This window comes from Marmota flaviventris, chromosome 1 (genome assembly GCF_047511675.1).
Source record: "Marmota flaviventris isolate mMarFla1 chromosome 1, mMarFla1.hap1, whole genome shotgun sequence".
Lineage (NCBI taxonomy): Eukaryota > Metazoa > Chordata > Mammalia > Rodentia > Sciuridae > Marmota > Marmota flaviventris.
The window spans coordinates 84,416,231-84,441,868 of record NC_092498.1 but is presented as its reverse complement, the minus strand read 5'-3'; the positions used below and the strand labels follow the sequence as shown (position 1 = coordinate 84,441,868).

Sequence of the window (25,638 nt, the reverse complement as noted above, 5' to 3'; positions counted from 1 at the left end):
CCATGTTATTTAAAAAGGACAACTAGATACAAACAATTTTGAAAGTGACCTAGGCTGACGCCTTCTGTTTCTTTCCTGGGTGTGAACATGGTGCAAGGGGACAAGTTTTGTTGACCATCCATTTCTCAAAAGTTTGGATCTACTGACCACAAAAAAAAAAGAAAAAGAAAGAAGTTCCATCAGCAGTTTGCAAAAAAAAAAACAATTTGGAAGAGAAGTACATTAAATCCTCAGGGAAATTAAACCCAAATAATCCAATAACAGCATTACAAAATTAACACTAGACTATGAATTGAATTAATTGCCTCCTACTGTGGGGATTTGGGGCAATCACAGATCAAAACAAATGAAGCCCATGAACTCAAATGTCCTAAGAGAGGACATAGGCAAGTGTGAGGCTCAGGCATCACAAGAGTTTACCCACCATGTTTTCCAACTTTCTGGCTTATTCTGGAGATCTTCAATATAGAAAAGGGGCTTCATTTCTGCCACCTCACACCTCAAAGTGTGTACACAGGGGTGGTGGGAGAGGTTAGAGGTGGTACACTTGACACTACAGAAAGACTGTATGTTTTTGTTAATTCACCTCCAGAAGGGACCTCTAGAAGTACCTGAGTGTTGGAAATCCATGAAAGGCCATTTCCCTTGTGAGAGTTGAAGGGACCAAGGGGACCTAGTAATAGCTTCTATGAAACCAAAACAGTCTAGCCATAAGGCGGGGCTTTAAAAATACCAGTCAGCTGCTCCAAGAGAGACTCACGGTGGTATTTCAGTAAATACACATTTATTTCTGTAAATTCTCATTTAATGCCATGATGTCATCATGGCTGTGGTAAAAGGAGATTACCTAAATAATATAGGCCCTGGGAGAACAAAATTAGCATGTGTGTGACTTACCCAACCTGTGCTAGAATTCTTTAGGACTTTGAACAGGAAGGTAGGATGAGATATCTTGATAGAAATAAAATCCTGGTGATTTATGCAGTTTTACCAAATAAGCCCCACAGGGCCAATCCTAAGGGCCTTGACTACCTGCATCTTCTCCTGAGATGACCAGTTTGTCAAAATGCCTAATGAATATTTGTTCTTCTGCTCATCCTTCACAATACAGCTGACATTTACTCTTGAAGCTTTTTAATAACCAAACAGCATTTTACAAAAAGAATTAAGTCAAGGCATTTATTGGGGTATTGTGTGACTTTCTTTTCACATTTTCAATTGTTTGACATCTGAAAATACTATGCCTAATTCTTTTGTGTGAATTTTTAAAAAATGTATCTAGCATGTATTGAATTCTTCTTATTTCTATTCCTCAAAAAATGACGTAAACACCAGAAACAAAATACTTTTTATTTAAGCTTACAGAAATGAAGCATCCTGTTTATTTGGAATCTCAATTACTATTGCCCTGATCTTACCTAATTAGTAAAGCTTTCATAATGAGGAAAACTATTTTCAAAGTTAATGAATTTGCAAGCACAAACATTGCTGTCTCCCCAGAATGAATTACACATTCTTTACATGCATATTTTAGTTACACACGCTAATTAATATTAGTGCTTCAAACATGTGGGATTAGCTTCACTCTTACAGGAAACTTTCCTTTGTTTTCAGACAGTATAAAAACACCACAATTTCCCTTCTTGTAGACACTGGACTGCACATATTAACTTAATTTTAGATTTGGACAAAATGGAAATCATTTCTTCAAAACGATTCATTTTATTGACTTTAGCCACTTCAAGCTTGTTAACATCAAACATCTTTTGTGAAGATGAATTATTGATGCCCAATCTTCACAGCAAAGAAAATTACAACAAATATTTTGAGGTAAGTTTTTAAGTCTATAATATGACCAGCAGGATATATATAATATTTGTCTTGAGTCTTATAGCTTTGTAAATAACAAGTTAGTTTGGGCTGAGGTCTTTTTGGTCAAACTTCAGCCTTCCTAAGATAGTATACTGATGTAACTTGCATTATTCAGCAAACAGCTTGGTCCCTCTCTCTCCTCTCTCTCCTCTCTCTCCTCTCTCTCCTCTCTCTCCTCTCTTTCTCTCTTTTGGTACTGGGGACTGAACCCAGGACCTTGTACACGCCAGGCAGGTGCTCTGCCACTGGACTATACCCACAACCCCCACAGCCTGGCTCTGTAATGACAAATACTTAGACTCTGATACTTTGCGGGCTTAAAGTACATTAGTACATTTTCAATTGACTCAGAGTTTACATTTGTAAGAAATAGTTGTAGAAATAAAGATCTGGATACTTTTCAGCTGGCCATTGTCTTAAACTGCAAATGAACATACAACATTTATAATCTCTTATAAGCAGGTAAAGTTTGTAGTAAAACAGTAAAATGTTTACCTCTAGATGGTAGAAATTCAAGTTATTTTCTTCTTTGTTTTTATATATTTTCCAAATTTGCTGAAATTAGTATGGCGTATTCATTTTACTCAGGTTACAATTAAAAAACAATCATTTAAAATTTTTCATATGGACAAACTTTCATGGTAAAATTAAATCTAATTGAACAGTCACTGTATTTTAAGTGGTTCCTATAAAGTTTGTATATTTGTAGTGCTATGAACCACCAACCAATTGATTTATTACTAAAAATGTAATTAATATTCTAATTAAAATATAGTTGGTTTCTCAAGACATGTTTGTAGGGTGAAATACTGAGTGCAAAGTGGGGGAAAAAGTCAATGGGGTCTCCTACATCATAGCCCAAAACTTAGGTAGTGTCTCAGTTCCCATGCACCATGCTTCCATGTACCACCTGGCCTTTAAAAGGGAGCAAAACACCAGACAGTGAAAGGGATAAGAGGTTTCTCTAAAGTCAAAACACAAAACATTTCATAAACAACATGAATCACAACACTGAAAGACAATAATGGCTGTAAAATAAACTTTTGCTGCATTTCAATACTCCTTATGTTCCTGCCACTCAAACATATTGTTTTATTCACTATATATATTTTATTAATATTTTATAGTTGTCTTACAATAGTCTAGGGATACAGGAAGTAGATAGCTTCAAAAAGCTTAATACAGATTATTTATTTTAAAAATTCTGCACATAAAAACACAAATTTTGTTTATAGATTTAACAATTCATCAGATTAAAGTCTGGATTTAAATTTGGAATTTAACTCTATTATTTATCACAATAATAAATTATTTTAATGATCATTTCTAATTATAGCCTAGGGAAGCCCCAAAAGGGGAAAAGGAAAAAAGTCCCAATTTTCAAGAGTTAAAAGATTGGGGACCAAAAAATGTCATGAAGATGAGCACACCCTCAGTCAATAAAATGCCACACTCGGCAGCCAACCTGCCTCTGAGATTCGGGAGGACCATGAAAGAAGAAAGGAGCCCTGGAGGGACAGCCAACCTGCCTTTGAGATTTGGAAGAAATATGAAAACCAGCATATCCAGACACATTCCCACCCTACCCCAAAGGTTTGGAAGAATGACAACAGCCCAAAGTGTCACCAAGACACTGAGCGATTTGTTCCAACAATCCATGCATTCACTCTGTGCCAGTGAGTTCCTGTACTCCAATACCTGCCAGAGCCAAGAAAACCAGAATCCTGATCAAAAACAACCAAGGTAAATACCAGAGAACCAGCCAAAGTGCATGGACAGTTATATAGAACTGGCTGGTTCAGAAAGGACCCATGAGTTTTCAAAATAAGTTTACAAGAAAGTAAATTTCTGAGAGGGGAAAAAGGTTGAAGACACAGGAAAATAAATGCCTATAAACAATTATAGAAGACCTGGTATAATAAGCATGGCTACAGGAACAAAGTAAGGAGATGGCTTCCCTAATCAATCTCACTACACTATAAGTCACACACTAAGTCCATGCAAGATTGGGGATAGAAGCCTATGACATTTTGTCTGACACTTGCCCTTTCTAACAAAATGTCCCACACAGGAGAGTTGGGCTCATATTTAAAGGACACCATCTCAAATAACCCAAATAACTTAGATTTAAAGTTATTTTAATCAAAGTTTTTTTTTTCTGGATCTCATTTTATAAATAAATACTGTTACTAATAAGTATCTATTGTCTACTATGTATAAATCAGAGAATAAGTTACTACAAATGATTTTTAAAGTTAATTTTTTCTAGTAGAAATATGTTTAAAAAAAATCATTATTTTTATAAAAAGTAGATTGCAATGCTTTTATTAAGGCCTGAAGGAAGGAAGGTGGCAAGCTATGTCGTAAGAGAGACCTTCTCAGAACACTTTTGATGTATTGTTTCCATGGTACTTATCCCCATCTGACTTATCATGTGTTTAGGGTCCATAACCTTTAACAGAATTTCAGTTCCATAAATCCCATAATTTTTGTCTACTGCCATATCCCCAGTGCCTACCTCTGTCTGCCACACAGGAAGCCCCTGGTATTCAATAGCATAAATGAAATGATAGAGAGGCACTTAGAGGATCCTACAGAGGATGTTTGGGGTGGGGGCAGAGGTGGAGGGGGATATCCAGGGACATTTCTTGAGTTGTGCTTGAAAAAGGAGGTCTACCGTGAACATTCAGAGACTGGCAGGAGAGAGGTCATTTTCAGGCAAAAGGATGAGTGTGAGCAAAGGTTCTAGCTAAATCAAGGTGAGCTGAGAAGAGCTGAGGTTCAGTCTGGTAAGAGCAAGGAATATGTGATGAGGAGCAGAGTGCAGAGTGTCATGCAGAGCAAAGACAAGGACCTGAGCCATTATTCATCAGGAAATGGGGAACCACCGCCATGTTGGCTGAGGTCCTGGGATATTATACAGGGGTGGGACGGGCTACGAACCAGATGTGTGCAAATAGGGTGGTAGGAAAGGAGAAAATGGAGACAATGGTAAGTTCTTGAACCCGAGTGCTCATCGCAAACTCAGCCTGCATCTGTGTCTCACTCATTTCAAGCACAACACAATTCAACTGAAGCATAATTAGGCAATTAGGATTATGGGTCTATTTTTATAAGCTTTTATGTTCTAGTACTCTGATGGTTAAGAACACTTTATACTGCTTACATTTTAGGAGAGTGGTATTCAAGAACATAGACGATGTGGAAGTGAAACAAGAAAAATAAGAAATCTGGAGCCTGTCCCTAAAGATGATATGAAGCTACAGCCTGTAATATCTGCAAACAGCTCTATGGTGAAGACAATAAGAGCAGTGGAACCACTTTGATGGTTTATGTATTGTTGATGGCAGTTTTTCCTTTTCCAGTACAAGTTATCTTGGAAGTTATTAAAAAAAAAAAAAAAAAAAAACTTTAAAGGATATTTGTAATGTAAAGTTGAAATAATTTTGTCTGAATAAAAACAGCATTCTAAATACTTAAGAATTCTGTTTTTCCCTCCCTTTCTTTCCCCATTACCAAAGTGAAGCCACATCACTCACTACCCTATATGAAAATCATGGGCACAGTTATACTTCATATTTGTCAGGTTACTCTTTTCTTAATGATGATAATTAAATAATTTGACATAATAACATGGTTTACAAGTAAATGAACAAGGATAACAAACCAATTATAAACATGTTTTTAAACACCCACTTTTCCCCATATCACTGTTATAGATTCACTTACAGTGAAAATCTATGATAAACCGAATTTAAAATCTGAAATCTTTCTGTGTAATATTACAAAATGAAGGAACTCTTAGTTGCATTTTTCCTTGCATCTTCCTAAAATCTATCAGTTACCTCTTTTAGTGTCTCCTCTATATCCAGAAGATTACCTCTGCTATTTATCTTTTCATTTAACATTTTTTTTTCCACAGAAAAAAAAAATCTGGCCATTCTTTAACTAAGTTTATCCATCCAATTTACCACACACAAATGCATTGTGATCAACTTTAGCCCTAAGAATATGAAGTCCTCAATCAGACATAATTGGTTTATTGAACAGTTCAACTCCATTGGGGGCACACAGGAAATGGTTTTGTTTTTCTCCCACTGTGTCCCCAGCTGAGCCATGTGAATCTCCCACTCCTGCTGGGTAGAGATCCCTTAATGATACCCTGGACAGATTCCATAACTTCCTCGGCCACTTCTTGATATTAAAAAAACTCTGTCAAGTCCATTTGAAGATGCCAACTTCATATCCAAGGCAGGCTTCCCCCCACCCACCCCACCCCCCCGCCATCATTGGCTGGGCCAGGAGCCCAAAGGACCTCAAGTGGGAAAGGGACAAGCTCTGCTCTTTCTCTCAGTCTCCCTTCTCTCCTCAGAGGTGGGGTGGTGGGAGAAGAAATGGCGGGCTTCTGAAAAACAATCTCCCCTCCTTTCTTCTTCAAGGTGTACAGGTGGTCAAGGAGGGAGGGATGCAGAGTTGAGAGTAGCTGTCTCATCCTTTATATAGAAAGTTGCTATTTCTACAAGTGAATTTTTCAGGAAAACTTATAGGGGACTTTGCACTGCCCAGGTCACTGAACTGATGGGCCTGGGTGCTATTTGATTGCTTTCCACTACCCTTATTTCATCTGCACTCCCCATAGCCTTTTATTACCAGAAAGAGGCTCAAAGCAGCTGTTTTGCCAGTAGCCACTTAACGCAAAGAAAAAGCAGACAACCCAGATATGCCAAGGGCAGAACTGCTTTACAGCTGCCCTACGACTACTCCACTGCTTCCCCATTGTCTTCAACCCTCTTTGCCCTGTTTAAGAGGAGCAGACTAGTAAGTCTACTGCCTAAGCAAACAGAAATAGTATGTTCAAGTGAGAGACATGACCCCACTCTCTGTGAGTGCAGAGAGCTGTTATAGCAGCAGAAACTCCATTTTTTTTTGCTACTATAACAAGATACATGAAGTTGGATACTTTATAAAGAGAAAAGAGGTTTATTTAACTCAGAACTTTGGAGATTCAAGAGCATGGTGCTGCCATCTGTTCAGGTCTAGTGAGGGCCTCATAACAGATGGCATTGCAATTGTGGGAGTACATATAAGAATGTCAAGCAGTGTATGCAGAAGAATTCAGGAGAGGTGCCAGGCTCCCTTTTAACAACTCATTCTTACAGGAACTTATCTAGTCCCATGAGACTTCATTAGTCCTTTCCAAAGGCCACGTCCTTGTGTCCTAATTATCTCCTACTAGGACCCACTCTTAAAATCCCACCATCTCAACACTTTCACATTGGAACCAAGCTTCTGGCACATGAACCTTTGGGGCTGCACCTAAACAATATCCAAACCATAGCACTTGGCATCCAGGAAAAGAGGCATATAGCAGCCCACCCCTGCTCCAGGTCAAACTCTCAAAACTAGACATCTAGGAGCAGCACAGGCCAAGGCAGGTCTGCTGTGGTTCTGCCTTCTGTTTGCAAACCACAAAGGAGTGTCTGGCTCCTGCTATCCATGGTTTTATTTATACCCTCAGATAATCAGAGCTCTATACCTCCAGATCTAGTCCCTAGTCACCCATTCTGAGCAATAGAGAAAAATATCAGGCAATATCCTGTCATGCAAATAAACAAAAGGCCAAGTGGTCTCTCTATAAGACAGGGAAATTTGTCATAGAACATGAGTTCTTTACTTAAACCCCTGAATTTATGAAAACTGTTAGATAAGGGGAAGTTGATGTCTAGTTGTTCATCTGTTTGTCTTACTCTTTCTGGCCCAGACCAGTTCCTTTACCAGTTTCCATAAGAAACCCATTCCCATATGTGTATGGGGAGTTTATGATTTGGCTGAGGGTTTGCAGAATCATGAAGACAGGATCACATACAGCGTTTCACTACAAAAATTTTCCACTAGAAACTTGTCCTAAGTCTCTTGGTAACAGGACCACTAGCAGTGACCTCTCCTCTTCTTACCTTTGTTGCTCACCTCATGGTAGCCTCATGGGCCTGTGACCCATGCAGTCACATAGGGTCCTATACTTGAAGCTATGGTTTGGAAATGGCTTGAGTGTGTCCCCCAAAGAGTCATGTTGGAGGCTTGATCCTCAGAGTGGCAGTGTAGAGATGTGAGACCTTTAAGAAGTAGAGCCTATAAACTATGGAACCAACCTAGACACCTTCAACAGATGAAAGGATAAAGACAATGTGGTACATATACACAATGGAATACTACTCAGTCTTAAAGAAGAATGAAATTATGGCATTTGCAGGTAAATGGATGGAACTAGAGGATATCATGCTAAGTGAAATAAGCCAATCCAAAAAAAAAAAAAAGGCCAAATACTTTCTCTGATAAGCAGATGCTGATCCAGAGTAGGGCAGGGATAGAGGGAAGAATGAAGGAATTTTGGTTTGTGTAGAGGGGAGTGAGGGGAGGGATGGGGTTGTGGGGATGGGAAGGATAGTAGAAAGAGATAGACACTATTATGTTATACCCATGTATGATTATACTACTGGAGTGACTCTGAACCATGTACAGCCAGAGGAATGAGTTGTGCTCCACTTGTGTACAATATGTCAAAATGCATTCTATTGTAAAATAAATAAATAAATAAATAAAAGAAGTGGAGCCTAGTGGGAGTGTCTGGAGCCAAGGTCACTAGGGGTGCCATCCTGCAAAGGGATTAAGGCAGCTCTTCTGGGTCCCCTAAGTTAGTTTTCATGAGAGCAGATTGTTATAAAGGCCTCAGCCAGATCTCCTGTTCGCTCTTTGGCTTCCTATGATGTGATCTCTCACTCTTACACAAGCTCCCACCACTGTTATGTCATCCACCATGAGGTCCTCATCAGAACCAAGCTGATGCCCCATGCCATGCTCTTAACCCTCAGAACTGTGACCTACATAAGCCTCTTTTCTTCATAAGGTATCCAGCCCCAGATATTTGTTATAGTGACAGAAAATGGAAAATCAGTGCTGAGGAATGAGATCATTACTATAACTATAGATGAAAATGGGGAAGCAGTTTGGAATCAGGTGATAGGCAGACAGGGGTTGGGAGAATTTGGAGAAGCAGGGTAGAAAAAGGTTAGAATTCTGCCAGTGGAGAGTTATGGATGATTCTGGTGAGGGCTCATAAGATGAGGAAACTCCGAAACAAGTCTCAGATGACAATGAGGAATCTGTTGGAAATTAGACTAAAGGCCACCTTTCTTACACTGTGATAAAGAACTTGGATACATTTCACACATGCCCAAAGGCTGTTTAAGTGAAGCCAAAATTTTAAGTGATGAACTAGTTTATTTGGTAGAAAGTTCAAAACATTCATCTGTGGCATGAGTGCCACCAGTCACCTTTGGTCAAATTTTTCATGAGACTCAGGAACAAAAAGAAGCAGAGGGAAAAGATTTAGAAAACCTATGGCCTGACCAGGATAGAATGAAGAAAAAGCGCATGCTAAAGACATTAGCTCAGATAAAGGGAGTCTGGTACTTTTTAATCACAACAATTGTACAAAGGCCTCAAGGGCATCTCAGAAATCTTTGAAGCCACCCCTCCCATCACCGGCCCAGTATGCTCCTCTGTACTGGGTCCCAGTCTCTATTTAACATTTTTGGCCTTCATTTCTTTCAACCACATGGATCACATTTATGCATCATAGTAAAGGATAAGGAACACAGTAATCCCTGACACCTGGGCAGAGTGAGGGGAATTCACAGCAAAGTAACAACTCTCTACAAAGAAATCTCTGCACAAACCCAATTCCTATCCTTTCATCGGCTCCAAATGGGTGAGGCAATTGATGATTAACAGAACCAGTTTCCCACCAATTGAGGAATTATAGACTTCAAAAAGTCTACAATTGGTGATTTTTTTTTTAAACTTAATGTCTATTAGACTTTGGTGTTTGGGGTTAAACTTCAAAAAAATTACATTATTTACAACAAAGATGGATTTGAGAGGGATGCTCATAGCTTCTAAAATGATTTTTTCTGAAGCATTACATTTTTCTGGGGAGAAATTTCATAGGTCTCAGATTCTCAAAGAAGTCTGTGATCCCATAAAGTTTAAGAATTATGGCAAAGGAAGATTATTTCTAGAATGATTTTAAGTTAATATTTAATTCAATTTTAGATGAATATTGCCATCTGCCTGGCCATTTAAGTGCTGAGAAGATAATGCCAGAACAATCACAATCCCTCTAGTGATTCAGCCTCGAAATACTAGCTTCTTCACAGTACATAAAGTGGAAGTGGTAACAGTGCTCTTCTCCCAGACATGCTTTCCCAGGCACAGATCCCCAAATATTCCGCTCTATACTCCTTCTCTTCTCTGCTAATGCTTCCTTCCCCCAAGGAAATCCCACTTGGATTGGTCCTACCCTAAAACTCAGCGAGTCCATGAAAGGGAGCAGAGGGAAGGGGTGTCAGGGGAGAGCTAGGGATCAAACAGGCCTGATACAGTAACAACTTTCATAAAAGGCGACTTTCATGTGATTTCAGTTCCACATTTCATATATCAGACTGTGACAATGACCTTGAGAAATATAAAAATGAAAAAAATGTACTGATTCTGAGAAATTTCTCATTGAGAAAAATGAAAGGTCAATGTTCACCTAACTGTGACCAACAAAATGAAATAGGCGAGAAAGGTGGGAGCGCTGGCCTCCGCTTCACCCACTCGCGTGTTTGCTCTTCCTCCTTCCTAAAGGTCGTCCTGCAGACATCACCTACAATCTTCCCGTGGAAGTTGTCAGATTACTTAAGGGACATACAAAACCATATGTTCTTTCCTGAAAACGCATGTGTTTCTGTTCTGTGCTTCTGTTCTTGTTAATTCCTTTAGCTCCAAGGCTCCTTTTCTACCATTCAAAATCCTTTGAGACACAGGTCAAATTTGGATGCAGTTGCATGTAACAAAAAAAACCTAAATAATATTGTTTCAACCAAGAGGGACTTTTTCTTTTCTTCCTCACATTAAAAACTTCTGGCAAGAAGCGGTTCTGAGATGGTGTAAGAATTACACATAGTCATCAGGGAGCCATTCTCCTGCCATCTTTCTGGGCCACTATCCTGAGCCCCCACCAGGCTATCATGTTCTTTTTCAGGTAGCAAAAACAAAGGAAACTTTAAAGGTTTTTTTGATTATTTGTTTGCTTGTTGTTTTTGTTTTTAAGTGCTATCCAGCTATTTTCTCTTTAATAAACTGGCTACCCCAATCTGTAAATGACACTGGGAAATTCAGTTCCTGCCTTGGGCAGATTGCTTCAACCACTCTTACTATTTAATAAATAAATAAATAAAGGCATGGCTATTGGGTACATAACTAGACAGGTTTGCTCAACTTCTACAAGCTCACTTTCTTTTTATATAAAAGATATAATGTACTTTAATTTTTTCCCTTCACTAGACAATAGTGGCATTGGCATTTGAGGCTGGATAAGTTTTTGTTTGTGGGGAACTACCTGACATGTCAGATGATGATTAGCAGCATCTATAGCCTCTACCTGCTAGATGCCAATAGGATCTCTCTATAATTGTGACAACCAAAAATGTCTCCAGAAGTTGTCAAAGTGGTCCCTTATTAGGAACCACTGCACTGACTATCCTAATCATCTTCATATCCTCTCTCCAGCTTAATAATAATAGCAACTACTTATTGTTATGATAATTGTCTGTTTTAACATTTAATGCTATTTTAAACTCTTATTTTTAAAAGCAGGAATTGAGCTTATCAAGAGTTGTCTAAATCAGAGCAAACAACAGGTTCTATTGAGGTTTGCCTGACTTCAAAGTTCATGTTCTTCTTCCTCTACCCACTGCCCTGACCACCAGCACAACCTGCCCTCTGGCCCTGTAATACATTAAGCATTCAGGAAACATCAGCTGGATCAAGATTAGATCAGAAAAATGAACACACTGGGGTCCAGGAAAAAATCCTCAATGTTTTTAAACACAACAGATTTTAGAAGGAAGGAGGAAAGAAAGATAAAAATTTCTGGAGAGCTTTAACATAGTCATTCCTTAAGGTATCTATCTTCAGAGCAGGTAAGGAGGTGACTACCTTATCAGTAATGAATGATCATAAAGGATAAGGGAGTCAGAATAAATGCTGCACTATTTAGACTGTCAAGAAGCATCTAGTGATTTTTCTCCTATAGCAAAGTGTTATTGTTCGATGGTGAAATTCAACTCTCCCATTTCTGCTCCAGTGGCAGCTCTGAACCAGTCCAGAGAGCCACAGGAAATGCAGTCATTGGCAAGGGATGGGGGAAAGGTGGGCAGGAGGTATGCGCATGCCTGGACAGGTCTTGCATTACCTGGGCAATCTGTAGTCTGTTACAGATCTCATTTGGAAATTGGGACAAAGCACTAAAGAAGAAAGTATGCCTGGGCCCACCAGCATGAAGTGCAGTAAGTAGCCTCTCCCTCCCTCTCACCTACATGGACAATGGAGCTAAATGCTTAATGGAAAATACAATATGGTACACCTAGGAGTCAGGATGATATTAGGAAAATGCTACCTGGTGGGAAATGTGTCCCTTTTTATTATATACAATGTTTATTGAACGTACTATTTATTTTGTGACCCTGAATTCCTAAAATTTATTGGATGAGGCATATCTTATTCAGTGTTGTTAGAAATATTTAAAAATCAGGGAAATTTCACTTGATCTGTTCAAAATATTTTTATTGTGATAAAATATATATATATATAAAACACAAAATTTACCATTTTAATAACCATTTAGCTTAAAATTCAGAGGCATTAAATACATTTCACTTGACTTTTTACATAACTTGGCACTATTAATTATACTCACATTAATACTTACATAACTACCCCCAAAATTTTGGCATTATTATTAAAAAAATTCCTATGAGAACAATAAGGTTAATGATTTTTAGAGATGCCCTTACTCTCACAGATTCTTCTATCATTTAGAAGTGTCAAGTTTTTCTCACCAAAACATTAAATATTATCTATACTCTCTTTAAATATGTCTCAAAGGGGGTATTGATACTAACCAATTTTTTCCTGCACTCTTTTATCACCTCACCAGCTCAAATATACTGGATTCATCTGAAGCCAGAACTAGTACTTCTTTGGAAATACCTGGGAGGACAAATGTTTCTGTCAGCAGTTAGATATGGTGAGACATTTATCTCAAAATAGTAATATAAATGAAGAGTTTGAGTTTAATTTTCCTAGGAAATAAAAAATGGCCAACAATTATTCATATGCTATTTTATATCACTTTTCTTTGAACTGCAGAGCTCCTCATATTCTTCCTAATGACTTATTTTTACTTTGTCTCATCTGTTTCCCTCATCTTTTTATATTACAGCTAATAAAATCTAGAGATTTTGCAATTAATGTCTTAGAATATCTAATAATAATTAGTCAAAAAGATGCCCAAAGATAATAAAAACAGCTGCTCAAGGAATATCATGGCATTTTTCCTCTCATGATATAGAAAGAATGTAATACATATAATCCTATGTGTAGAAAATGGAAAGAATTATTACCCATACTCTCATCCTAAACATAGGAATTAATTATGAAAAGAGCCAAACAGGAAAAGCATTATTAGAGCAGGAGTCAAATTAAATTATAACCAGATTAATGTCAAATTTAGACTCTTTGAAAGAGAAATTTTCTTCAGGATTAAAATAATATTTATCATTAAATCTATTCACTTTTTGCCAGATTTCTAAGCATTGGTGTATTATAGTTAATAAAACAAAACTATTGTTTCTCTTTCTTTAAAAAATGCAACAAAAGTGATTAGCTACAGCAATGCACCAACATAATTGTCACACTGCTTTTAAAATACCATATAGCTTGTCCCTTGTAACTTAAAGCACTAAAATATAACCAATGCTGCAAAATTACTTTTAACCACAAGAGGGCAGAAAATGTGACATGTCTATACATAACTAATTTTAAATTCTTAGGCCAAAACAATAACCTGCACCAAACACCACTACAGCAAAGTCTTTAAGAGGTTCTTGTTTTATTCTGTACAACACACTGTATACTCAGGGCTCAGTTAACAACTTTAAACATTTTTAACATTTTTAAACTAATATACAATTACCTCAATTCAACAGTTTATAAAAGGCAAAAAATAAACATCATTTTTTATATCTTGAGTCTAGCTATGAACTAAGGACCATTTGTTTGTATCATTAGTCCATCCTCAAAGAAAGACAGAGTACTTAAAACCCAGTACCCTTTGAGAATAAGCAAGATTCTTTTTATGTTATAATATCTGCAATGAGAGACAAAAGTGATATTTATTCTAAAATTGAAATAGTCACTGACTTCACAAAGTTATCCAATGCTAAAATATTTACATTGGCACCTTTAATTTCTGTATGTTCTTTTATTAGCACAAGGCAACAGTAAATCTAATTGAGGTAAACATGTTTTTAGTTTTGTCTTAATTTATCTTTGTGACCTAATTAACTTGTTTTCCTTCCAATGAATCCATTTGCATTTCAGTAAGTGACGAATTACTTTCTTTGATTAGAAACCACAACCTCTTCACTTTTTCACTCTCATTAATTAAAACACATCATGGTAAATTAAGCCATTTGGGTTTCAGTCTCGGTGGGTGACATTTTAACTACTGCCCCTTCAACCTCCTCTCTCTGTCAATCTTGGTCATGTCCTACATCACAGAATAGCTAGAGGGCAATGGTGGCAGGCTGATGGAGGAATGGATCCAGCAGGGAGCCAAGGTTATATATCACTGAAGTAGGTGACTACTTGGATGCATGAGGCTCTCACTTGCCAATCAAACCTGATATGACTTACCTTGCATGACTTTGCCCATGACACTAAATCATTTCTGAAGTCTTGTTTCTCTCCTAAGCAAATCTGTTCTCCCCAGTTCTCAGGTCTGTGTGCAATGTTCACTCTGACACTAATAAATTCAGTGCACTGGTACAAAAAAGCTGGGGATAGGACAGGGTAAGGTTGTTTATTCTTGAGGACTAATGAAAGCAATGCACTTCTAAAAAAGCAGGGCTTTTAGGCTAACATCAACCATAGAATGGTGTTCAAGGATGAGTAGTCATCCTGGTTTTCCAGGCACAGTTCCAATTTGTATTAGTCTGTTGGGGCTGCCATGACAAAAGACTATAAACTGGGTGAATTAAATAATAGAAATTTATTTTCACACAGTTCTGGAAACAGGAAGTCTGAGATCAGGATGCCAGGATGGTCAAGTTCTGGTGAGGACTCTCTTCCTGCCTTGTGGACAGCTGCCTTCCCACTCTATGTTCACATGTCCATTCCTCAGTATATGTACATGGAGAGACAGATGTCTCCCTCTCCTCTCTCCCCTCTCTTCCTCCCCCCATCCCTTGTGACTTCTTCCCCTTCTTCAATAGATTTAGGGCCCCATCTATTTAACCAAATTACTTCCCAAAGACCCTGTCTCCAGATAATAGTCACATTGCACATTAGAAATTAGGGCTTCAACATATGAAGTTAGCAGGGAGGAATAACAGTTCATAACACAATTTATACCTATTATCCCAGACATGACCCTTTTTCACTCTCAAAAGTGTCTGGTTGGGTGAAAAAACACCATCCTATGTCCCAACCTCATTTTTTTCCAATTTCTTTTCCCCTTAACAACTATTTTCAACTTGTCTAGGATTTCTTCTATTAGGCTCCAAATGTCTAAAAAACATTATTATACTACTTACATCAACTATAAATTGAGTGTGAATACTAATTTAGAAACTACATTAAGAAAATAGAAAAGGTACCTAAAAGGTAAACAAGGTAAGATGTCTAAAGATTTATTTCTCTGAAAAAGAATTTTCCTACCTCTCAACACTATGGAATTTCATGCTCATCCGAATTCACAACAAAGTCTACAAGTAGGCATTGAGCTTTTTGCGTTCTTTATATACCCTAGAGATTAGTGCTCTATCTGATGTGTGAGGGGTAAAAATTTGCTCCCAAGATCTAGACTCTCTATTTACCTCACAGATTGTTTCTTTTGCTGAGAAGAAACTTTTTAGTTTGAATCCATCCCATTTATTGATTCTTGATTTTAATTCTTACACCAAAGGAGTCTTATTAAGGAAGCTGGGGCCTAATTCCACATGATGGAGATTAGGGCCTACTTTTTCTTCTGTTAGACACAGGGTATCTGGTTTTATTCCTAGGTCCTTGATCCATTTTTGAGTTGAGTTTTTGGAATGGTGAGAGACAGGGGTTTAATTTCATTTTGTTGCATATGGATTTCCAGTTTTCCCAGCACCATTTGTTGAAGAGGCTATCTTTTCTCCATGCATGTTTTTGGTGCCTTTGTCTAACATGAAATAATTATAATCTTCTGAGTCTCTGTGTCCTCATCTACCAGTCTGTTTTAGTGCCAATACCATGCTGTTTTTGTTACTATTGTTCTGTAGTATAGTTTAAGGTCTGCTACAGTGATGCCACCTGCTTCACTCTTCCTTCTAAGGACTGAGTTAGCTATTCTGTGTCTCTTATTTTTCCAGATGAATATCATGACTGCTTTTTCTATTTCTATGAGGAATTTCATTAGGATTTTGATTGGAATTGCTTTCCAATCAATAAATGGACCAAGGACCTGAACAGACATTTCTCAGAGGATATACAATCAATCAACAAATACATGAAAAAATGTTCATGATTGCTAGCAATTAGAGAACTGCAAATCAAAACTACTCTAAGGTTTCATCTCACTCCAGTCAGAATGGCAGCTATTATGAAGACAAACAACAATAAGTATTGGTGAGGATGTGGGGGAAAAGGTACACTTATACACTGCTGGTGGGACTGCAAATTGGTGCAGCCAATATGGAAAGCAGTATGGATATTTCTTGGAAAATCAGGAATGGAACCACCATTTGACCCAGCTATCCCTCTCCTTGGTCTATACCCAAAGGATTTAAAAACAGCATACTACAGGGACACAGCCACATCAATGTTGCAGGTAAATGGAGGGAGTTGGAGGAGATTGTGCTTTATATGTGTAATAAGAATTGTAATGCATTCCACTGTCATATATAAATACAGAAAATTAATTTTAAAAAGTATACAAGTAGAAAGAATTTCATAGTTGAGACACAGTACCTAGATATCCCTTCAAAGTAGGAGATCTCCCTTCAAAGTAGGATTTGCTATCAAAGTGGTCAACTCCAGCAGAGACTGCCTCTACCCCTGGCCCACCTGAAGCCTTCCTAGATGCTTTCCTGCATTTAATACCTGATCAAGGCAGGGGTATAAAGGTCATTTCCACCCAACTGGAATGGCTCTGACAGGCCATATGTGCTGCAGAGCTCCCCAGAGGTAAGCTGAGGTTTTTTGTTTGTTTGTTTAATTTTAAATTTTTTCTTTAGTTTTAGGTGGACACAATATCTTTATTTTACATTTATGTGGTGTTGATGATTGAACCCAATGCCTCGTGCATGGTAGGAGAGCGCTCTACCACTGAGCCACAAATCCCAGCCCGAGCTGAGATTTTGTTAGGACTCCATCACAGATGGACTTCTCAGTCCTAGTTCTGCTTCCTTTCCTTCCTCTATAGGTGCTGATCTTCAATAAATATCTTTATCTCAAACTCTGTCTTAATACCTGCTTCCAGAAATGTGCACCAAGCAGAAAATATAGTTTAAATTTCAAAGGCTACAAAAATGAATATGATAAAGCATCTCCCGCCCTCCACTCAATTCCAGTTACCAGTTCCCCTGGCCAAAGTCAACCAATGTGTACATGTTCTTGTGCATATTTCCAGAAAATTTCTATGGGTATGTAAGAAATTGTGTGTATGCATTATTATAAGAAAATATATAATTTTCTTTTGCTTGTTATCCAAATGGTAGCATACTCTACAACTATTCTATATCTTGATTTTTTGCCCTCAAAAAAATGTGGAGGTTCCAATCATTACATTAAAAAAAAATCTTCAAATCCAAAATCTATGGGATGTAGCGAAAGCTCTTTTATGAGGAAAGTTTATAGTAATAAATGCCTATGTTAAAAAGTAGAAAGACCCCAAATAAATAATCTAATATTATGCTGCAATGAACAAAAAAAGAACAAACTTAAACCAAAATTAGCAGAATAAAGGAAATAATAAAAATCAGAAAAGAAATAAATCAAATCCAGAAAAGACAAAGAAACTGAGTTGTTTAAAAAAATAAATAAACAAAATTGACAACTCTTAGCTAGACTAACATTAAAGAGAGAAAGAGAAGACCGAAATAAATCAAAAATAAAAAAGGAAAAATTAAAACAGATGACTCAGGAAAAAACAAAGGATCAAAAGGGACTATTATGAACAATTATACACCAACAAATTGAATAACCTAGAGGAAATGCATTAATTCCTAGAAAAATACAACCTACCAAGATGGAGTTAGAAAGAAATAGACTGAACACACCAATAACAAATATAGAAATTGAAAAAGTACTTTTAAAAATCTCTCAATAAAGTAGGACCAGATGGCTTCATAGCTGAATTCTGCAAAGCATTCAAAGAAGAACTAATATGAATACTTGTTTCAACTCTTCCAAAAAATAGAGTTTGAGGGAATACTTCCAAACACATTTTATGAGACCAGGATCACCTTGATATTTAAGCCAAATATACCATAAGAAAAGAAAACTATAGGCCAATTTCTTTGAGGATTTTTGGATCAATATTTATCAATGAAACATTAGCAAAACAAATCCAGCAGCACATGCAAAAGAATATATATTATAACTAAGTGAGATACATCCATGACATGAAAGGCTGATTTGTCATATCCAAATCAATGTGATGTATCACAGTAATAAAATGAAAGGTAAAGCCACGTGATCATCTCAAATTCAAGTCAGAAAAAGCATCCAACAAAGTCTCATTTTCTTTTTTAATAAAAACTCTCAACAGTCTATAGAAGAAAAGTTCCTTGATAAAATAAGGCCATTTGTGAAAAACCTACAGTGAAGTCAATGGGACAAAATTGGAAGCTTTTCCACTAAGATCTTGTACAAACCAAGAAAACCCATTTCTATTCAACAAAGTACTGGAAGTACTAGGAAGAACAGCAAAAAAAAAAAGGTAACTAAATGGGAAAGGAAGACTCTCTCCTTGTAGCTGACATAATTCTATATGTAAAATTCTTCAAAGATTACACACACACACACACACACACAAATACAAGCTATGAAAACTAATAAATGGATTCAGTGAAGTTGCAAGCTAAAAGATGAACATAAAAACATCAGTAGTATTTTTACACACAAATAATGGCCCAATTGGTAAAGAAATCAAGAAAGCAATCTCATTTATCATAGCACCAAAAATAATTAACTCTCTAGGACCAAATTTAACCAAAGCAGCAAAAGATCTATATACAGAAAAGACAATGAAAAAGTGGGCAAAAGATCTGAATAGACATAACATTGAAGACATAAAAATGGCCAGCACATAGATGAAAAGATGCTTCACATCATTAATTATCAGAGAAGTGCAAATCAAAACCACTATGTGATGCCACCTCACTCCCACTAGGATGACTTTTATTAAAAAGTCAAAGATATATGTAAATCAATGGATGTGTAACTGATGTAATTCTGCAATCTGTATATGGGGTAAAAATGGGAGTTCATAACCCACTTGAATCAAAGTGTGAAATATGATATATCAAGAAATTTGTAATGTTTTGAACAACCAACAATAAAAAATTAAAAAAAAAAAAGATGAAATTGAAGGGGTTGCTCAGTGGTAAAGCATTTGCAAGGCCCTGGGTTGATCCTCAGCATTGAAAAAAAGTTAAATTAAAAAATCAAAGATAGCAAATGTTGGCAAAAGTGTGAAGAAAACTGCTAGTGGAAATGTAAATTGGTATAGCCATTTTTGAAAAACTGTATGAAAGTTTCTAAAGAAATTAAAAATATAACTACCCTATGACCCAGCAGCCCTCCTCTGAGCATATACCCAAAGGAAATAAAATCACTACATCTCAAAGAATATCTGCACTCCCATGTTCATTGCTTTACCATTCACAGTAGCAAAGATTATACAATATTTTTCATAGAAATAGAAAAATCAATCATAAAATTCACATGGAAACATAAAAGAGCCCTAATAGCCAAAACAATTCTTAGAAAGATAAACAAAGTTAGAAGTACCACACTTCCTGATTTAATATTATATTGCAAAGCTGTAGAATCATTGCCACACTACACACAATGGAATATTATTCAGTACTAACAAATAATGTGATATTGCCGTTTGCTAAAACGGATGTTACACTGAATGAAACAAGCTAACCACAGAAAAAAATATATTTCATGATATCACTTATATGAGGTGTCTGACCTCATATCTGTGCGAATTCAGGAATATTCAGAGGTGCAATGATTTGATTATGAAAGCTGTAACCTAATCAGTCCATCTTAGTTTTGCGTGTACTAACTGGGTAGTGACTATAGGCAGGTAAGCTGTGGCTGAAGGAGGTGGGTCAGCAGAAGCATGCCCTGCAAGGGTTCATTTTCCCTGCATCTCTTTCCTGTGGCCCTCTGCCTCCTGGCTGCCAGGAGTTGAATAGCACTTTTCACCATGCCCTTTACCATGATATTCTGCCTAACCTTAGACCCAGAGTTGGTTGACCATGCAATGAGCCTCTGAAACCACGAGCCAAAGTAAACTTTTCCTTCTCTAAGTTGTTCTTGTCAGGAGTTTGTGTTAGTCAGATGTTTGTCACTGTAAACAACGAGATCATGAAGGTGGTTCTTAAAAACATGAGTGTGTTTTTAAGATGAGGAAGGGTCCTGAACTAGCACCTTTGCTCTGTCTCGCCATGCAATGCGCTCAGTCATGTTTTGATGCAGCAAGAAGGCCCTACTAGATGCTGAGTAGATGCATCATGCTCTTGAACTTCCCAGCCTCCAGAATGGTGAGTTAAATAAACTCCTATTCTTTTAAAATTATCCAGTCTGTGGTATTCAGTTACAGCAATAGAAAATGGACTAAGGCAGTTACTCGAGGGGAAAATTTGAATATTAGAACATCATTTAACTCATTTGTAGTTTAATTTTAAAGACAGCAGAATTGTATGTATGTGCATGTGTGTGTATTTTAATTGTCCTACTAGTAAGTAGATATATACACTGGAATCAATAAGGTTTAAAGTCTTACACTTTAAAAATGTGTATTTTTTTAATCACGGAGAGGTTTTCCAATACATCTTATAGGCAAGTAACAGATCCAAATGTTTTCATTTTTTAAATATTTTTATCTGCCAAGGAGTGATCCTCAAATTTTTATTTAATTCATTTTCAAATACCACTTTGTTAAAGGTCTCTGTAACAGACTTAAAAGAAAGGTTATAAACTAATTCAAGCTTTACATTATTATATTCTTTCTGCATATTCTTTAAATGAAGAGGAAAGGTCTAGGCATAAGTTGGAATTTTTGTCAACCCAGACATAGTATTAGAGACATATACTTTTTTCATTCCCAGATTTCATCTTCCCTGGATTACTAGGAAATGATAAAGTGAAAGAAATCAAAATGTCAGAAGCAGAAGGAAGGTAAACTGAGGTGATCTACTGACCCCACTGGCCATGATTTACCTAAGAAGTCAGTCACTTTGAGTATCCATGAGTCGAAGACCACTTTGTGTTGTTGGGAATCACCTCCACATAATCTGCTGGCTGAGGCAAATGAGTTAAATCTCAAATGCTAGAAATACAGTATATTGGTCAAACACAATAGATTCAATCTTGACCATCCCTGAGAAACTTTCAGATGAAGAAGCATTTCCAAAGAGAACAACTGTGTAAAAAGGATCTGACAATCTTTCTTACTTATCAATGAATTTTTCAAATAAAACTTATAAGAAATAATTACATTTTCCTACCCCTTAGGCTCATTTGAACTAAAATAAAATTTCAAACATACAACCTGGTAAATAGCACCATATATCCTGCTCATTCAACCTGGGGTTACCAAAACCTTCCTGGTGTCATCATCAAGACAGCTCTGATTGGCCTATTATACTGTTATTTTCTCCCAGGAAGACTCAGGCCAAGATGAAATGGGACTAAGGTGCAGCACAGAGAAAAGGAGGAATATGGAAAGCACTGGAAGGCTGGAAGGCTGGGAGTGTGAAATGGGCTAGGCTGAGAGGGAATTTAATTGGAGATCCTGAGCCCAAGAGCAACAAAATGACAAAAGGCTAGGATGGCCTTTTATAAGAAATTGAAAAAAAATGGGTAAATGGATCAAAAGCCAACTTCACTTTATCCACCACTCTATCTCCAGCATGTCCTACTCTTCCAGGCTTAGAGCAGCAACTACAGGCAGGTGGGGAGAGGGCCAGGAGTACACAATTATCTGTCTGCCTATACCAATGCACCTTCCTTCCCCCATGTCGGCTAACATTTCCTAAGAAGGCAGAACACAAACAGAATACCTGTGGGTTGATGAAGAAGTATAAACAGGCAGAGAATAGCAAAGCACCTGTTACACCTCCCTTCTTAGGGGGGTCAATTTTGCAGCACTTTCTGAGTTCCTGCAGGCTGTTTTAGCTTTTCATTATGTAAAGGTAACCCTCCCACATCCTGTTACTTCAGAGATGCTGGGGGTCTGTACTCAACTATCATCACAAACTCAAGACCCTGTTGGTGTAGAAACGTCGTTCGCATTAGTTTCTTTGGGGACTGGAGGAGACCTGGGATAATCGAGGTGGGTGGGGCTAAGCCGTAGGGGACAGCGTAGATAAAGGACTGCATCTGTAAGCCGACCTGCCCATTTGCCACGTCATCGTCATCGTCCACCAGCGAAAGAAGAGCAGAGAATCGGGACGCTATCCCCAGGGGTTACGCTTGCAGAACCCAGGAACCCAGGAACCCAGGAGCTCACCAGGACGCCCCCTGCTACCTTCCCCGGGACCTGCTTTCTTCCTTCGCCCAGACCTAGAGAGCAAACGCCCCAGGCAGAGGCGTTATAATAGCCACCCTTGGACTGCACAGCGCTCGAAACAGAAAACGATTCTCCGCCAGCGGCCACCAGAGGGCACCTGCGGGCGACGCCCTGGGCTGAACTCTGCGAAAAGAAAAATCGTGAGAGGCGGGGCCAGGGGCTGGAGCAGCGGAAAAGCCCTTCGCTGCTCTCGGCAGTGCGTCTCGCCCTCTCTTCTCACTTCCGGTCCCACTTCCAAGACTCGCCAGTCTGGACCTTCCAGACTGGCTTTCTCTGAGACCGCTAAGAGCCGCCCTCTGCTCCCCGCCCGGCACGCTGAAGCCCCCCCCCCCCGCCCCTCAAGGATGCATTACCTAGTGCCGCAGTCACCGTCACCGTCACAGGCACCCTCAACCCCACCCCCAGCTGGTCCCCGGTCCCTCTCTCTCCCTCACCCGCACCTGTTCACAAGCTCCCGGGGATCCCAGGTGCGGGCAACCGGGAAATTCCACGCCCCGCGGAGACCCGCCAGCTCTGGGGAGGGGAAAGGGGGACGCGCAATCCAGTGACGCTCCCGGGCAAATATCCCAGGTGCGTTTGAACCCCTCAGCAGGCTCGGCCGCTGCTCCCAGGACCCGCGGCCCTGGCCAGTGCACCCCTTTGGTTCCCCCCAAGTTGAAGGGAGGGATACGCGGGTACCCGACCAGTCTGGGAACCCGAAATCCCATATGGAGTCCCATTCATGCTGTACAGCTGGCTTCCCGCCTTTTTGCAATGGGATTCTTGTCCAGAATCTGCGAATCTTCTAGGAGGACAGTTCTTGGTTTTGTTAGAATGAGAAGTTTCCCTGATTTTTAGAAAGACCACGGGGGTAAAATTCAGCTGAGTGTTCTTGAATAGTTATGATTAAATTTGAAGCAACAACTGAATTTTAGTCGGTTGTCAGCGAAGTAGCAGATTTGTATGGACCTACAGGCCGGCAGTGTAGTATGCAGACTCTTAGAAACATCTTCCACTTTGTGGATTTGTTTTAGTTGAAATTCATTTCCACAGAACTTAAATTGCTATTTCTTACTGATTTGACATCAGAGGATCCACAGACTTTCCTGGATTGCAGCCAAGGGTTAAAGGGCTTGGTGGTACAAAACATTTTTCCGGCCCAGTTTCCCAGACCAAATTTGCCCTCTTTTTCTCTTCTAGATTGTGCCTTTTTAGCCAAGAAGTATGGAGGTGATTCATGGCAGGCCCTACTGTTGCAGGGAGTTAGAAAGAGCTGACATTCTCTCAGACACTTTGTTCTCTAATGAACTACACACTCCGCTACTATCAACCACTCGCCCAACTGCCTCAGAAGACAGGTAAAACAAAAATTAGAAGCAACAACTTTAAAAATGGTTTCAATATATTAGTGTATTTTTTATGAAAAAATAAAAAGTAAACATTTGTTCTGGGGCTCCTATGTTTATCACATCATAGGGAAGGGAAAACATGACCATGTAGTGTCCCTATTTATTAGGAACTTGGCGAAAGTAAGTTGATGTGTAATTTGATTCAGACATCAAATTCTTCACTACATTCTAGAACTCTAGAGTGGTCACTTCCATCATTTAAAAATTAATTTTAGTCAAGATTTTTTGTTTTATGAAAAGTATTTGTAGTAGTTCACTTTCATCCTCTAACACCATCTGCTCAAAAATACTCCCAGGATTTGTTGCTCATAGTTACTGTCTGAATATTTGCTTTACAAAATTTCCTATAACATATTACTCATTATGATTAAAATCTAACATATGGAGTGATTACTGTGTGTCAGCACTGTACTAAATGCTTTATGTGCAGTAATTCTTTTAATCCTCATGATAACCTTATGAGATGCAAACTATTATCCCCATTTTTACATATGAACAGATACAGACAAGTAATTTACCAAGAACTTAGTGTCTGCTTTTCCTATATCTGGTTTATTTGAATTATTTTGAGGGAGGGAAAAAAAATCTCAAAACACTAGGTGAATAGCCTGTGTAGTCATGTTCCCGTTTTGTGATTCAGACTCTTTGAAACATCTTCAACTTTGTGGATTTGTTTCAGTTGAAATTTTTAATTGGCCAGATTTCTTAGTTAAGAATTATTTTTAGAAACTCAAACAGAAAATCACCTACCCTCAGTTTGAAAATTTCCAAAATAAGACATCACTACCATGAAAGTAGTTCATTACATTTTTGTTGTTGTTGTTGTTTGTTGTTTTATTTTTTAGTTGTAGTTGGACACAATACTTTTATTTTATTTATTAATTTTTATGTGATGCTGAGGATCAAACCCAGGGCCTCGCACATGCTAGGTGAGAACTCTACCACAACCCCAGCCTGCATTACATTTTTTAATGTTCTTGATCATTAGATAATTCTTTCTAATGAGAACATTTTTTTTTTCCTTGTAATTTCTACCTGATGATTCTGGTTCTTCCCTCTGAAGCCATGAAAATAATAAAACTCAGCATCCCCATGCTAGCAACCCTTGAAGAGTTTGAAGACTCTTTTGGCCCCTCTACAGGTTCTTGTTGCCAGATGCAACAGCATTCTCCCAGATTTTGCTCTGCTTGCATTGAGGCTTTCACCATCTTGTTCAGACTTCATGGATCTATTCCAGTTTACGGATATACTATTTACATTAAGAAAAAGAAAGGTTTTTCTTTTAATTACAAAGCTAATGTGCTCTTTACACATAATTTGGAAACCGAAAAAAAATCCAGGGAAAACAAATTCTCCATTTATCCAACAGAAAAAATATGAATTAAAGAACAAGGAAGAAAACTTGTATACATCTTTTATCCAGAAACAGTAATC

General features: G+C 38.1%; 2 protein-coding genes and 1 long non-coding RNA gene across 4 annotated transcripts in view; 2 read left to right on the top strand and 1 right to left on the bottom strand.

Moving 5' to 3' along the window:
- The window catches only part of LOC139706147 (uncharacterized), a 78,860-nt gene that overhangs the window by 21,466 nt on the left and 31,756 nt on the right, over window positions 1-25,638 (bottom strand). The gene's annotated exons all lie outside the window — the stretch shown is intronic.
- Window positions 1,693-5,097, top strand: Npvf (neuropeptide VF precursor). Its single transcript, XM_027932642.2, has 3 exons — window positions 1,693-1,830; window positions 3,209-3,615; window positions 5,046-5,097. The coding sequence occupies exons 1-3, from the start codon at window positions 1,693-1,695 to the stop codon at window positions 5,095-5,097; spliced, it is 597 nt and encodes a 198-aa protein (XP_027788443.2).
- Window positions 23,116-25,638, top strand: part of Spmip4 (sperm microtubule inner protein 4) — a 32,216-nt gene continuing 29,693 nt past the window's right edge. Inside the window, exons 1-2 of the mRNA XM_027932637.2 lie at window positions 23,116-23,386; window positions 23,996-24,153. Of these exons, the coding sequence (XP_027788438.2) occupies window positions 24,020-24,153 (134 nt within the window). The 5' untranslated portion in view covers window positions 23,116-23,386; window positions 23,996-24,019. The remainder of the gene's footprint in view (window positions 23,387-23,995; window positions 24,154-25,638) is intronic.